This window comes from Rhinolophus hipposideros (genome assembly GCF_964194185.1).
Source record: "Rhinolophus hipposideros genome assembly, chromosome: 24".
Classification (NCBI taxonomy): domain Eukaryota; kingdom Metazoa; phylum Chordata; class Mammalia; order Chiroptera; family Rhinolophidae; genus Rhinolophus; species Rhinolophus hipposideros.
In genome coordinates, this window is record NC_138070.1 from 15,204,294 (window position 1) to 15,218,980 (window position 14,687).

A 14,687-nucleotide genomic window follows, 5' to 3' on the forward strand; every position below is an offset into this window, starting at 1 on the left:
AATGGGACCCGTTCCAGACATCCATGGGCTCAGAGGCCAGTGGGGAGCTTGATGGGTAAATCAAGTCCCAGCCCAGTGTGCTAATGATACAGTGAGGGTAGCATGGCAGGGTGGGAGCCCAGAGGTGGCCCACATGAAGAATCAGGGCAGGCTTCTTGGAGGAGGGTATACCTAAGCTGGGCTATGAAGGACAATAGATGCCGACCAAGGGAGGAAGGGGCGGAATGGTGTCCTAGCCAGAGAGAACGGCATGTGCAAATGCTGAACAAGAGGTAGCGGGCTGCATCCCAGGATGGCAATTTGTCTAGTTTCGCTGGGGTGGAGAGAAGCTGGGGGAATAGGTGAGACACAAAGCCAGAGACCCTGCAAAGTTCAAGTCATGAATAACTCCTATGGGAAATCAGAGGGCTCCTGCCACAGATTTACTGTGGGGCCTGGGACAGCCTGGACCTGTTCCTCGGATGAAATGAGAAGTTTGACCTAGGTCTCTCTGTTGGCCGTTCTGGTTCTGACTGTCTAGGATCCTATGATTTGGACAATAAGATTATATGAATTAGAATAATTATCATCCCTTGGGGCTACCATTTATTGAGTATTTACTATGTGCTAGGTAAGAAGGAGCTCAGTTGTTTCTTTACCACCACCATTTGAGGTGGGCAGGCTTTCTGAGCTCCTCTTTACAATAAGAAAATGGTGACACAGAGAATACAGGATGCTGGCCTTAGAGGGAGACCCTGAGCCATCAGCCGGCCCTCCGAAGGGGAGAGAAAACAGATTTTAGCTGGGTCCACAGCTCTGCCCTTCCCACACATGGTCTCAGGAATTAGTCTCCAGGCCAGCTGGCAAGAAAGTAAGCTGGTTGATTTACAACCAGACAAGTCCTTCTGCAGTTATTTCCTGGCCCCAGGAGGTCTGAGGACAACCCAGAGAAGTGTGTAGAATAGTCACTGTCCTCATGAATGGGTTTTTGGGCAGCGTTGACCATTCTAAGGGATCTTAGAGGTGTGGGTAGAGTCTGGCTTCTGCCCTGGCAGGGGGAGGGCTTGGGAATCAGATAGGCCTGGGTTCAAGTCTCAGAGCCCCACTTGCCAGCTCAGTGACCTTGAGCAAGTCCCTTCAGCTCTTTAAACCTCACTGGTCTCCTCTGTATAATAGATTATTGAGAGGATTAAATGAAGTGAGATGTATGGGCAACCAGTTCTTGGCACATAGTAAGTCCTCAATTAATGGTTATTATTAGTTCCACTGCACCACCTTCCCCACTAGCATAATATTAGTATATTTCTGTGCCCAGGATGCACACTTCTAGAATGTCAAAACTTTTGGGAAGCAGGGTGTGAAAAGGGTCATATAAGTGAGACTTCATGGGGAGATTTAGAAAAGGCTGAAGTTGCCAAAAGTAGTATTGGGGTGGGCAGAGGTCCAGTAGAAATGGGAAAATAGGGAAAGAAGTCTTAGGCAGGATACAGCATGTGCAAAAGCTCAGAGGCAAGACTGATGATTGCCACGCTCCCTGGCCTTTGCACAGGCTGTTCTCTTTCAGCTGTCTTGAAATACTCCTAATCATCCTTCAAAACCCCAACCAGATACTCCTCTTCCAATTGCAGATCCTCAATAAATGATCATCTTCCCTTTACTCTTCTTTCCTCAACTTGCCACTTTCTGGGTTGGGTTTCACCTCCCCCTGTTATGTTCCCGTAGCATGTAGTTTACTTGTCCATCATAACCCTTTGCACACATATTGCAATTGTTCTTTTTTTTTCCTTCTGCCTTTTTCTTCCATTTGACCAGGAATTCTCTAGAGTGTGCATATTTGTATCAGATTTTTTGGAGAAAATGGTAGCCTTGGGTTTGAGGTGGTTTGTTGGGACACCCTCCCCTCCTAATAGCTAAGGATTAGAGAGCCACTGTGGGCTCCTCAGTCACTTACAGATGCCCTCAGGGCCAGCACAGAGCTCACACAAAGTAATGTTTGTTGAATGAATGAATGACCAACGTTCAGATTTTTGTAACTGCACATGCTTATCTGGAAATGGTGTCCTCTAGGCCCTGCCTCACGTTATATATAAAATTCCCATTTATTTCCTGGATCTCAGCAGCTCCTCCAGCATTTTTTGGATTAATTATGTAAGGAGATGGCTTTCCTTCCTTTTGATACGCAGCAACATCCCAAGAGTTTCCTGGAGAGAACAGAAGAGTTTGCAGAAAAAGTCCTCTGGGGGGAAAAGTGCTTGCGCTGTCCCAGTTTTCAGGGAGCAACGCTTTTTATAGCCACACTGTCAGACCACATTGTACCTAAAGAGAGCCATGAGGGAACAAGCAAGCAATCTGGCTTTTCAGCTCCCTTCTGTACCCTTTTCCCTGCTTGTGGAAGGAGCTGGAACTGTGCGATCCTGCCTGCCACATGGTCTCCTCTGCTTTTCCAGACACTCTTCCTCCATTAAGACTGATTTGGCAAGGGCCGGGACATCCTCTGGTCCCGGGTGTGAGGCTGGGGGTAGCAAACTCAACCACTTGATAGCTGTGTGTCCTTGGGCTGGTCACTGAACTTCTCTTTGCCTCAGTTTTTTCATCTGTAAAATGGGGATAATAATCATAGTACATACTTAATTTCATTGTTGGGAGAAACAGATGATGTAATGTTAATGTAATGCAATGCCTGGCAGACAGTGTTACTGATACCGTCAGCAACAATGATGAGTTTGATGATTTCATCTCTGAAAATCAGAGAGGTTAAGCTACTTCCTCAGGGTAAACACAGCTAATCGAGCTAGAGGCAGGTCTCCAAACCCTGAACCACGATACTATATTGATTTAGCAAATCCAGGGCTGGCATTAGGGTGAGGTGACGGAGGCACTCACCTAAGCGTGCAAAATTTAAGGGGGCACCAAAAAAATCAGTAATCAGATAAATAATATCGTCATGCAATATCTTAAAAAATGAAAATTAATGCAAAAATCCACGATGAACAAACTATCATCATAAAGACAGGATTGGTATTACTGATGTTTTTCATTTTGCCTCTGAGGTCACTGTGCTGAGCAATTCTCTTTTTGTTGGACAATTGGTTCTGACTAATTTTTCACGTCGTATGTCATGTATATGATAAACATCCTTGTAGCGAAATGTTTATATAGATCATTCTCATTTCCAAAGGCAGATTGCGGGATGTGGAATCGGATCATGAACTTCCGGCATATCCTCCCACCCCCACCCCCACCCTTTATTATAAACGATTTCAAAATACTTTTTGAAAAAACTGTACAGGAAGCACACATATACCCACCAGCTAGATTCTATAATTGCCAACGTTTTGCTGTGTTTGCATTATACAAATCCAGCCACTCCTTAGTACATTTTGTTTTCTTTTTCGCTTCATTTCAAAGTACGTTACAGTTATCAGTACCCTTCATCCCTATACTTCAGCATGTATGCCATGAGCTGGCAGGCCATTATTTTTATGACTTTCGATCTGGGATATTAAATTCTCTTCAGGAAATACATACCGATTTCCATTTCCATCTGCTGCAGATATGTGTGTCTGTTTCACCACAGCCTGGCCAACACTAGGTAGTAGTATTTTAAAGGTGTTTTAATTACCGCTTTGATTTAACTTTTTTCATCTTGAAGATTCCCATTAGGTTTATCACGTCTGTGTCCGGATGGTCTATTAAAAAGCTATGTTCCTTTCCAGCTCTTTGGTTATCTCTGATGTGGCTTTCCTGAGTCCAGCGGGGAAGGACTGAGCTCATTCTCATGTCTGCTCCTACGTGGAAGTTCCTGGCCTGCCAGGTGAATAAGCCAGGGCTATGCAGTGGCCCGCCTGCTGCAGGAGGCTGACCATGGACACTCCATGTGAGGAGTGACCTTGGAGGCCAGAAACGCTGGGACCCAGGACATGTTGTATAGCGGTGGGTAGGGCCAGATATATGTATGCAGGTGGGACATGGGACCCTGTGTGCCTGTTCCTCATCTGTGTGATGGCTTAATGCTTTCTAACACACAGGACCTACAGGCTGCCATGAGAGCCCCTGTCTCCACCCCCCGCTCCCCTATCCTCCGTATTCTGCTCCAACCGTTGCTTTCATGATGGGCCAGACACTGTCCTACCTCTGGGTATTTGTATCTCTTGTGATTTCTGTGGGTCAGGAATTTGGGAGCAGTTTGGCTGGGTGGCTTTGGCTCAGGGTCTCTCAGGAGGCTGCAGTCAGGATGTCGGCCAGGGCAGTTGCCATCTGAGGTATAGACCTGGGATTCAGGGTCTACTTTGAAGGTGGCTTGCTCAGGTGGCTGGCACCTTCATGCTGTCTGTTAGCTGGGGTCCTCCGACTCTCTCCATGTGGGTCTCTACATTGGGCTTCGCGAGCGTCCTCACAATGTGGTGGCTGGCACCCCCAGTGTAATCTCAGAGAGCAAGGTGGAAGCTATGATGCCTTTTATGACCTAGCGTTGAAATAACACACTGTCACTTCTACCGTCTTCTTTTGAGTGCGCAAACCAACCTTGATTCATTACGGGAGGGGACCATACTGGGGTGTGAATAACAGGGGACAAGGATTATCGGGGGCCATCTTGGAGGCTGCCTACCACATTGGATGGCCTTGGCAGATGACTTCACCTCTCTGGGCCTCAGTCTTTTCCTCTGTCAAATGGGTTCATGCGAAGATTCATGAGTTAATTCCTGGGAGCACTTGGAATGGCATTGGGGACTCAGTTATACTCCAGTAAATACTAGCCACCACTGTAGTGTTCTGCAGGGACCGTTCTTAGTCTCGGTGTCCTGTGTCTGGCCCACAGTAGGCACTCTCGGAGTGTTTAAGTGACTGTGTGAAAGAATGAATGAGTGAATGAACAGCCATAAGGACTAGGAGGCTAGAGAAGAAAGACATTCAAGCCATCTGCATTGCCAGAGATGCCTTTGTGAAAAACTCTCTCAAGTGAGGCCCTTTGATCAGTGCCTAGGGAGCAAATATTTGTTCAAAACCGAGGTGACGTGGGTGGCGGGAAAGCACTCGGGATTCAGTCAGCTCTATCTTGGATTCGGCGTTCGATCAAGGAAAATATTTACTGAGCTCCAGCTCTGGGCCAGGTGCCTTGTCAGACCCGGAAAACAGTTGGTCCATGCCCTGGTGGTACTTTTGCTGTGTGACCTTGGGCAAGTGAACCTATGTCTCTGAGTCTGCATTTCCTGATCTGCAACATGAAGGTATGAAGGAGAAAGCAACAAGTGGGCCTCCCCTCTGGGATCCAGCTGCTGCTGAGCCTTCCTGACAACCCTCGATGAGCACAAATGCTGCTCTCTTGTCCCCCGCACCCCACCTCTCATTCCGACTCCAGCTCCACAAGGGTTAAAACCCAGGCGCTCATGTGACCCAGTGTAAACCATGAATCATTCCCATTGCTCCCTGTGCGGAGAGTCTGCCCGCCCAGGATGGGGCAGATGCTGTGCCCCAGGGTTGCCATGACAACCCTGCCTGTACTGAAATACAGCCCAGCCCAGTTCCTTCCTTGGGAAATCTCGGGGGCTGTTTCACCTGGCTTGGTGTTGGCTTCCAAGGAGGCAGGGAGAGAAGGCTGGAAAGACGAGAGTGAGTGAGAGAGAGAGAGAGAGAGAGAGAGAGAGAGAGAGAGACTTTTAGAAACAAACAAGTGGAAATTGAGACACTGGGAGAGGAGAGAACCTCATAGAGAAACAGACCACCAGAGGGAGACAGACTGATAGCCCTCCAGAGGTCCCGAGACGCTGGCCTGTCACCCTCGAGGCAGTTTCCCAACTGTTCCAACCTTCCCGGGCTGCCAGCTCTCCGACATACATGCACACACGCGCCGGAGTGTACACACGGGCAGCTGCGTCTCCCCCTGCACCGGTGGTGAGGGCACAGGGTGGGTAGGCTGCCGGGCACGTGAAGACACCATTGGCCCCGCGGCGGTGAGCGAGTTGAGACTTGGGGGAGAAAATGGGGGCGGACGTCAGCTCCCTGGGCGGCTGCCTCCCCAAGGCCCCTCCTGCATTCCTGGGCAGTGAAGCCCCTCGCTAAGACAGGGACTGATGTCATCCGGGGCTGCTCAGCCAGGGGCCCCGGGGGCCCTGGTGGCTGCCTCCGGAAATGAGCTAGCTGCCTGCCGACAGGTTTGGAATCTCTGGCCAGAGGACAGAAAACCTGCATGGGTCAGGTGAGCGGGGCCCAGCTGTGGGCAGCTGGGCAGAGGGCAGCGGCAGGCAACAGCCTGCCCACCGGGTCCTTCCAGTGCGTGCCCGCCCGCCCGGGGCCGCCTACCTGAGGGAAAGTGAGGACGAGGGTGCCCAGGGCCAGCCACCTCCTCTTCCTCCCCCCACCTCGAGGGACTGTCACACCCTGAAGCAAGTGCCGCTGGTTTCTCCAAGCTCCTGGTCACGGCCGATTCCGTGGGGGTGATCGCTGGGGACTGGATATTGGACCTGCCAGCATGTTGACTCCAGTGCCGGTGGGTGGACTCCCAGCCTGACCCTGAACTCTCTCCCAATTCTGAGCGAGACCCGTGGATGCAGGCGGCTGCTGGCTCAGCAATGTTGATGCACTCGTGGTTTGGCTGAAGAAGACGGCTGGCTTTTCTCTCCAAGCAAGCCCAGAACTTCCATGAGCCGCGAGTAGAAAGAGGGGAGAGGACCCTGGCATTTCCATTGCTTTTCTCCCTCTCTCGCCTCCTTGCCCCTCTCCCCCCGGCCCCATGGATTACCTGGGAGACAAACTCACTGTGGCTCAAACCCACATGACCCAGTGGATGGGGACCGTGAGGAGGTCCTTCCAGGATGCCCTCAACTTAGTGACCACCACGGTGGGCCACGAGCGGGCCAGCGGGGAGACCACGAGCCGCACCCCCTTCAAGCGCACCTCATCCTTCCGGCACCTCGCCTCCCGGAGTCGGGAATCTTTCCGCCGCTTCTCCGCTCGCAGCCAACAGAGGTTTTCTTCCCTAAGAAAAAGGCAGCCCGATTCGGAGCCACCTGATTTTGTAAGTTTATTATGTCTTTTTAAAATATTAAAACAGCAGTCAAAACTCCTCCCCTCCTGCGCTCCCCGGTGGGGAAGGGTGTCCCACAGTCAAACCAGGGAAGTTGCCTCTTCCTCTTGGGAACATTTGTCCATCAAGCCCCCACCAGTTCCTGCTCCCCACACCTGGGAAAGAGGCGTGTGGTGGTGGTGAGCCCCCGACAGTGGAGTTGCTCTCTGCCCCGCAGTGGTCGGGAAATTTATACTGGATTCAACGTCTGTGTGGACAGGGCCGGCGCGTGAGGCAGGCTGGTTCCGCCAGTCGATTTATCTTGTAAGTGCCGGCACTCCAGCCCCTGACACAAACGCTCATCCTATCCTATTTTTAGGAAGGATTCGTTGGCACCTGCTTCGTCTCCTCTCACCCTCTTAAGGTGGCCGAGTCTCCATGCCATGTGTATGTTGAATTATGGCTCTTATTATCTTGTTGTCAAGCAAAATTGTGAGGTTGCCTCTGATTACCCAAGGAGACCCGAGGTGATGGGGGGTTTACCCACTGGCCTGTGAACCTGGGCCTTGGTGTGAGTGGACCAGGAAGGGGGCCTCAGACTGGGTCCTGGGGCTTCCCCACCTCTCATTCAGGCAAGCTTGATGGGGCTTGAGAGACAGGGTGGAATGACACCTAATGATTAAAAACTTGGCCTGCGTCCCACTAGGGGATGATGCAGAATCAAAATCAAGGAGCTTACTGATGATTTGGAGAGACGGGACCCAGCCCAGAGAGGGAAAGTCACCTGCCTGGGATAGCACAGCAAGTGAGTGGCAAAGCCTGGACCAGAACCCCAGGTTCTGACTCCCAACTCAGGGCTCTCTCCAGCCAATCTCTGGCATAAGGATTTCTCCAGATCTCCCTGATAACTTCAGGGCAGCCCATATCGGTGATCAGAACTAAACTCAAAGAGAGGCATAAGTCTCACCTCGGAGACTTACGCCACCTGACTGTGTTGGCCTGGTTCGCAGGAGGCTGAAGGTGGACAAAGGGCTAAGCCAGCTCATTCCCTAGGTTCAGCCTTGCCATGAGTCCCGATGGTCATTACAGGACCCAGCATTTAGGGATGGAGCCCTGGGGTGCACCAGGCTCAGAGCCAGCCCTCTGCACAATCGAGGTCACAAACGCTCACACTGGCCTTCAAGGTGCAGAGACCTGGCGTCCCGCCAGCTGACCCAGAGAGGTGTGGTAACTCTCCTAAGGTCACACAGCAACCAGTGCAGTTAGGTGCAAACAGGTGTCTCATGAATATGACATCTTCTCTCATGGGTCGGTGCTGCTTTGTGGCCCTGGACAAACCAGTGTGTCCTGAACTTATGCAACAGATCCTCCAACCCAACCACTAGAAGATGTGACCTTGGCCCAGGGAAAGAAGGCCTCTTGTTCATTCTTATTGTCTCTCTGTCTCTGTGATTGTCTCTCTGTCTCTCTCTCTGTGTCTCTTTCACTCTTGGTCCCTCTCTGGCAGTGGGGGTTGGTAGCATTCAGCTCTCCCACCCTGGGAGCCATGGAACCCTGAGCAATGGCCGGAATCCCCCCGGCCTCGTCACCCAATATGACCCGTCGATGTTGCTCCCTGAATGAATGAAGTTAGGCCGTGCAGGGCTACTGCCTTCTCTGTTCTTGCATTGCTTCCAGCAAAGGGAATGCGTGCTACGTACATCTGGGCTTTGGGTTCCTGCCCTTTTAGCATTTGGCATCTGCTGAGTGGTGGGCACCAGCTGGCACTAAGTTGAGATCTTGAATCAGACTCTGCCATGTCCATGCTGAGGGGACTTGACCCATTCTCAAGCCTCAGTTTCCTCCTCTGTTAAATGGGGGAGAACTCAGGGTTGTTATGAGGTTCAAATGAGTACCCGTCACTGTGTCTGCCGGGCACTTGTAAATGCCTTCTCTGTTGGGTGCTGCGATGTTCTGACTCGGTGTGATGAGGGCAGAGTTGGGATGGGAACACATGCTCTGTTGTAGAGGATCCAGATTCAAATCGTGGCTCTTCCACTTCCTAGCTGTGCAATCTTGGGTGGACTCCGCCCCTCTCTGTGCCTCGGTTTCCTCATCTGTGAAATGGGGATTGTCATCATTTCACGTTCCCATTTCCCATTATTCTCGTTTTGGGGCAGTAATGTGCCTGTAACTGTGATGCGTGTGGCTTAGTGTGTGGTACCTGTGCCTTAAAAGTCAGCGATTGCAACAACCAAACCTTTTTTTCTCAAACTTATTTTTTTCAAAGCTTCTCAGTGAACTGGAAAATCCACACACGCCCCTTTTACCTGGGGACTTGACTTAAATATTTGTTTTATGGGAGGAAAGTTTTAAATCCACAGAGAATTACTTAAGCGTTGGGGGACCACGGCAGTACCTGGAGCTGGGGTTGGGAAGGGGGCAGGATTTCAGTCTTTACGACTTGGACTTGTACCGGATTTATCTAAATAATCCATTCAGTTCCAAATCCTGCCGGAGGCTCATATTTACTCAGAGCTGTGTAGAAAAATCTATGGCAGGCGTAAAGTAACCCTCAAAGGCCTGCCCTGAAATGTTTTCTAAAGCTGCCTTGAAGTAATTTGCTAATGGCCTGCCTCCAAGAAAGCAAAAGGGGGGAACGAAGGAAAACAAACGCATTGTCTCTGAGCCACAAAGGCAGGAAGAAGCACATTTGTGCCGGCCCAGGGTGAGCCTGTGAACAAGCCCAGCAGACTAGGTGGACTCCGCATAGAAGCAGGGCAGAAAGTTCCAGAACCCAGGAACAATGGCAATGCCACAGAGACCAAGGCCGGAATAAAAATGGGAATGGGGGTCTCCAGGGATGTAGAACATCCTTCTACAAAGAGGGCTTTAGAATTGGACAGACTTGGGTTCGAGTCTCAGCTTTACCATGTGCTGGCCGAGTGACCCTGGACAAGTTAAATCAGCCATTTCAGCCTCAGTGTCCTCATCTGTAAAATGGGATTCACCTGGGACTTATTGGTGGGTAGTCCCATGGGGTGGAGTAAGGAAGAACCAGCACAGCCCTGGGACCTGTGAAACACCTGACATACAGGGAGTGCTTAACGAGTGTACATTTCACGGTCACTTTCGGGGGTTGAGTGGGATGATGGGGTGCGGGCTCTGTGGATATGAGTCCCGCCTGCCTAGGAAAGAGGGTAAGAACCTGGCTGACTTTTTGTGGGCACGTCTATGTGCTGGGCCCTGCAATAAGCATGATGCATGTATTACTTGTATATCTTCACTCATCCGCTCACTCTTTCATCCCACCAGTGTTCACTGAGCACTCACCAGGGTCTGGCACGGGGGAAATGGTTGTGAACAAAACAGGCACAACCCCTACCTTCATCACGCTGTCTTCAAGGGGGGCTGATAATAAAACATGCCAGCACATAAAGATGTAATGCAAATATAAAATATAAATATGAGATATCAAAGGCCTGTCTATAACATCAAACCATGGCCATACATCAGTTTCTTAACCTCAACACTATTGATACCTTGGAGCAGATAATACTTTGGAGGTGGGGGATCCTACAATCCCATGTATTGTAGGAGCACCCCTGGACGCTCCCTAATAGGTGCCAGTAGTACCCTCCAGTCATGGCAACAAAAAATGTCTGCAGACATGGCCAAGCGTCTCCTAGTGACAAAATGACCTTCTGCCTCCCCCCAGTTGAGAACCACTGCTGTATATAATTTGGCTTGGGGGACTGTAATTGTAGCTACAATATTCTCCCTGTGACCTGGAGTTGGGGAAAGAGGGATCGGGGGTGGGGGGTAGGGGTGGGGGTTTCTGCACGTGGAGTATCTACTTGCCAGGAACCGGTCTCATCAAAATCGGTTCCGCTGCCCCCGAGGACGATGGGGGATAGCTCCGTATTTCGTGGATGAGAAATCTAAAGCACAGAGAGGTGAAGTTGCAGGCTGGGGGTCACACAGCTGGATTCGGTGAGGCTGGGGCTCCCATTCTCCAGTGTGTGTCAGCCTTGCTGGGCCCACAACCCTCCGTGCACGGGGCATGCACTGTGTAAACAATGGCGCCCATGCGGAGTGTTCAGCCTTCCAGCCGCACGCCGAGTGGGAGTATTTGCTTCTGTGCTGATTATGAAGTGAAACAGATACCTAAAATATTCAGCAGGGCTCAGTGCCTCCCCCTACCACCAGACACATGCACAACACCCCCCCTTTATTTCAGCAAGTGGGAGAGAATTGGAAAAGAGACGGATGTTTATCACTCTTCATATTCAGAAGCCTCCTTTTTAGTCAATACCTCCTCCGTATTAATTTCTTAAGGCCGCCACAAAATCTGACCACAAACTTGGGAGCTGGAAGCAATAGAAGTTTCTCTCTCTAGGTCTTGGAGGCCCGAAGTCCAAAATCCAGGTGTTGTCAGGCTGCGTTGCCACCCTGGGACTCTCGGGGAGGGTCCGTTTTGCCCCTTCCAGCTTCTGCCGGCTCCATGAATTCCTTGGCTTGTGGCTGCACCCCTCCAGTCTCTGCCTCTGTCTTCACCTGGCTTCTCTCTGTCTCTTTTGAGGACACTTGTCATTGAGGGCCCACCAAATCACCCAGCATGACCCCATCTTGAGATCCTTCACTTTAATTACGTCTGCAAAGACCCTCTTTTCCACGTAAAGTCACATTTGTAAGGGCCAGGGGTTAGGATGTGGACATCGCTTTTAAGAGGCAAGTGTTTAACTCACAGCTCCCTCCTCCCTGCTTCCACTGTGGCCCCCTCCCCTCCAGCCCATTCTCCACACAGCAACCCGAGGTGGCAAGTCATTCCCCGGCCTCACCCCAGACTTAGAAAGCCCCAGTTTCTTCCTGCGGCCTGCAAGGCCCTGTGGGCTCCGGCCCTGCCTCCCTCTTGACCTCAGCTCCCACTGCCGCCCTCCACGCTCACTCCACTCCTGCCACTCTGACCTCCTGCTCTTTGCCAGTCCACGCAGGCTCCTTCTGGCCCAGGAGCCATTGCCCCCCGAGTTCCCTCTGCTCCCCCAGTTCCCTCTGCCCGAAATGCTCCTCTCTGTCTCCTTCCGCCGAAAGGCTGCCGACAGCTGAGACTGGGGTGAATTCCTGCCATGTTTCCCACCACCCACCCCTGTTAATGTCTTCTGGGCACTTATCTCAAGCTGTACTTGCTTCCTTTCACTTGTTTCTTCTGTCTCCTCCATTGGAATGAAAGGCCTCTGCGGTCTGGGGATTTGGTCGGCCTAGTGCCCTTTCATATCACCTGTGCCTGGAATAGTGTTTGGCATGTCTAGGAGCTCATGTCACATCCGCCTTCCTGAAATCCACTCTCCTTTAGTCTGTCTCCACCTGTGACACCACCCCCATACCGCAGATGGGTAAACTGAGGCTCGGACAGGGTCAGTGAGTTGGGCCTGCTACACACCTACTAAGAGTTGACACCAAGATTCCAGCCCAGGGTGACCTGGGGTTCTTTACTCGTAGAGGGCCAGATGGAAACATCTGACATATGATGGGAGTAGAAACCATTCATTCATTTACTGAGACTTTGCTTTTAATCAAGTACCTATTCTGTCCTAGGTAGAGGAGGTCTCTGCCCTCATGGGGCTCACATGAAACGAGGACACAGGAAACAGATAAGTCAGTTCATGAACGCACAAGATATTCTCGTAATTCTTAGGGCTCTGAAGAAAAATGTCACAGGGCGTGAAGTGGGAGTGTGTTTTAGGAAGAGTTGTCAGGGGTCAGGGAAGTCTTCCCAGGAGAGACCTGAATGAAGTGAGGGAATGAACTTGAAGATGGTTTGGAGGAAGAACATCCTGGCAGTGGAAAAAGCAAGTGTAAAGGCCCTGAGGCAGGCTTTGCCTGGTGTGTGTGAGGAACAGCTGGGAGGCCAGGGTGTCTGTAGCAAAGTGAGTAAGTGGGAGAGGGTAGAAGATGAGTGGGGTGGTGGGCGGGGACCAGGCTGTGTAGGGCCTAAGGGTTCTGGGAAGGATGTTAGATTTTAGTGCTGGAAGGTTATGAGCAAGGGAGTGATACCAAGAGTGGAATTAACAACTGCAGCTACCACTTGTTGAGCACCTACTGTATGCCAGACACAGGTTGTCACATTTCTCCTGGAGACCTTGGCTTCAGGGCAGGAGGGTTCAGCGGACCTCTCCTCCATCTCTTGCTGTCTGTGTCAAATGCTGCCTGCCACTGCTTGTTCAGAGCCCTGCCAGGTGCGGTGGACTCAGGCTGCCCCTCAGAGTGTGGAACTGGGGTGTTGGACTCCAAGGCAGCCCCAAAGGCTGGCGTGAAGCGACTGCACCCTCTGCAGCCGTTGGGATGGGCAGGCAGGATGGGCTGCTTTCTTTTGGGGCTGGCCGCACCCAATTGCAGGTCTCCTTTTCACCTTCCAGGCATCAGAATGATGTCACCTGGAGAACAATGGACCTTTCATGAATCCAGCTGAGGCCAAAGGCTGGGGCGAAAGGCTGGGCCCAGAGTCAGTCCTCTGGGAGAGACCTAGAGTGACACACAGGGCAGGACAAAGCTTGGCCACTCTGCGGGGCTCTGCTTGTGTGACACAATGGTGATCTCGTCTCCACTCCTCTCAACTAAGAAAGTGGAGTGGGCTTGCTTCATATTTGGAACGTACAAACTGAATGAAAACAACATCCAGCTATTATTCTAACAGCGATGAAAATGACTCTTGGCATTCAAATGGATTTCCTTCCTGTCTTTTTTCCTCCCTCTTTTGAACAAAATCACCAACCCTCTTTTTCCATCCTTTTTAAAAAAAAAAAAAGTAAGTTTTATAGGTCTTTGGGCATTTTTATTGCCCGTGCCACATGCTGCTGTGTGTGCTCCATAACTTATTAACCCCCCTGGCTGGATATTTGGGTTCTTGGCATTTTTGGCTTTCAGGAATGCCTCCAGGGGAAGGCCTGAGTGTGCACATCCTTGTCTGGATTTCGGAGAGGTCCGTGAGGCTTAAACAAGCTCCTTTCCGGCTTTGTGACCTGGCGGCCCTTCTGTTACTCTCACTTTCCCTCTTTTAGCGTTTTCAAGTCTCAGATGTTTTGTTTAGACAAATGCCTCTTGCTTCCTCATCAGGATGTCAGAAACTTCAGGAAGGAAATCTGGATTGAGACATATCACAGGGAATGTTATATTTTGGGATTTCATGAAGAATAGGGTCGTTAGCAAGGAGTCAAGATAATTCCTTACTAGAAGAAATGATATATTGGGTCAGTTATAGTGGTCTGCAGATAAATGTTTAGCAACTGGGCCTTTGGGAGGAAAAGCCATGATTTATAGCATTTGCCTTTTTCTTTGGTGAAAATACTTTCACCAGGGCCAAATTGCAAGCTACCAAGTAGCTATCACTGTACACCGAGCTGGGAAAAGATGAACAGTTTGTCATTATTAAATTGTCTTTGCACCAGACAGATGCAATATGTACATAGATGACCAGCCAACTGCAGCACAACACTGTTGGTTACGGGAGTGAGGTGTGGAGTCTAAGAGCTGTGGGTTTGAATCCTGGTTCCGCCTCTCATTTGCTATGTGACTTTGGGTCTGCTACTTGGTCTCTTTCTGCTTCTATTTCTTCTGTAAAATGGGGCCAGTAGAATTATATCCCTCCATGGCTGTGGTAGAGATGTACGAGGTCAAACAATTAAGTCTGCGAACCCCTCCTAGAAAAAGTACTACGTACCTCATTTCT

The 14,687-nt window shown here is 50.7% G+C and overlaps 1 protein-coding gene across 7 annotated transcripts in view; it reads left to right on the forward strand.

Annotated features, from left to right (window-relative positions):
• The window catches only part of KIAA1671, a 188,612-nt gene that overhangs the window by 116,727 nt on the left and 57,198 nt on the right, over positions 1-14,687 (forward strand). For 2 of the 7 annotated variants that reach the window (XM_081036555.1, XM_081036556.1), the window contains exon 1: positions 5,622-6,994. The exons of the other annotated variants lie outside the window; for them this stretch is intronic. In XM_081036555.1, coding sequence (XP_080892681.1) covers positions 6,710-6,994 — 285 coding nt within the window. In that variant the 5' untranslated portion in view covers positions 5,622-6,709. Of the gene's footprint in view, positions 1-5,621; positions 6,995-14,687 lie in introns of those variants that run through there. 7 annotated transcript variants of the gene reach the window in all.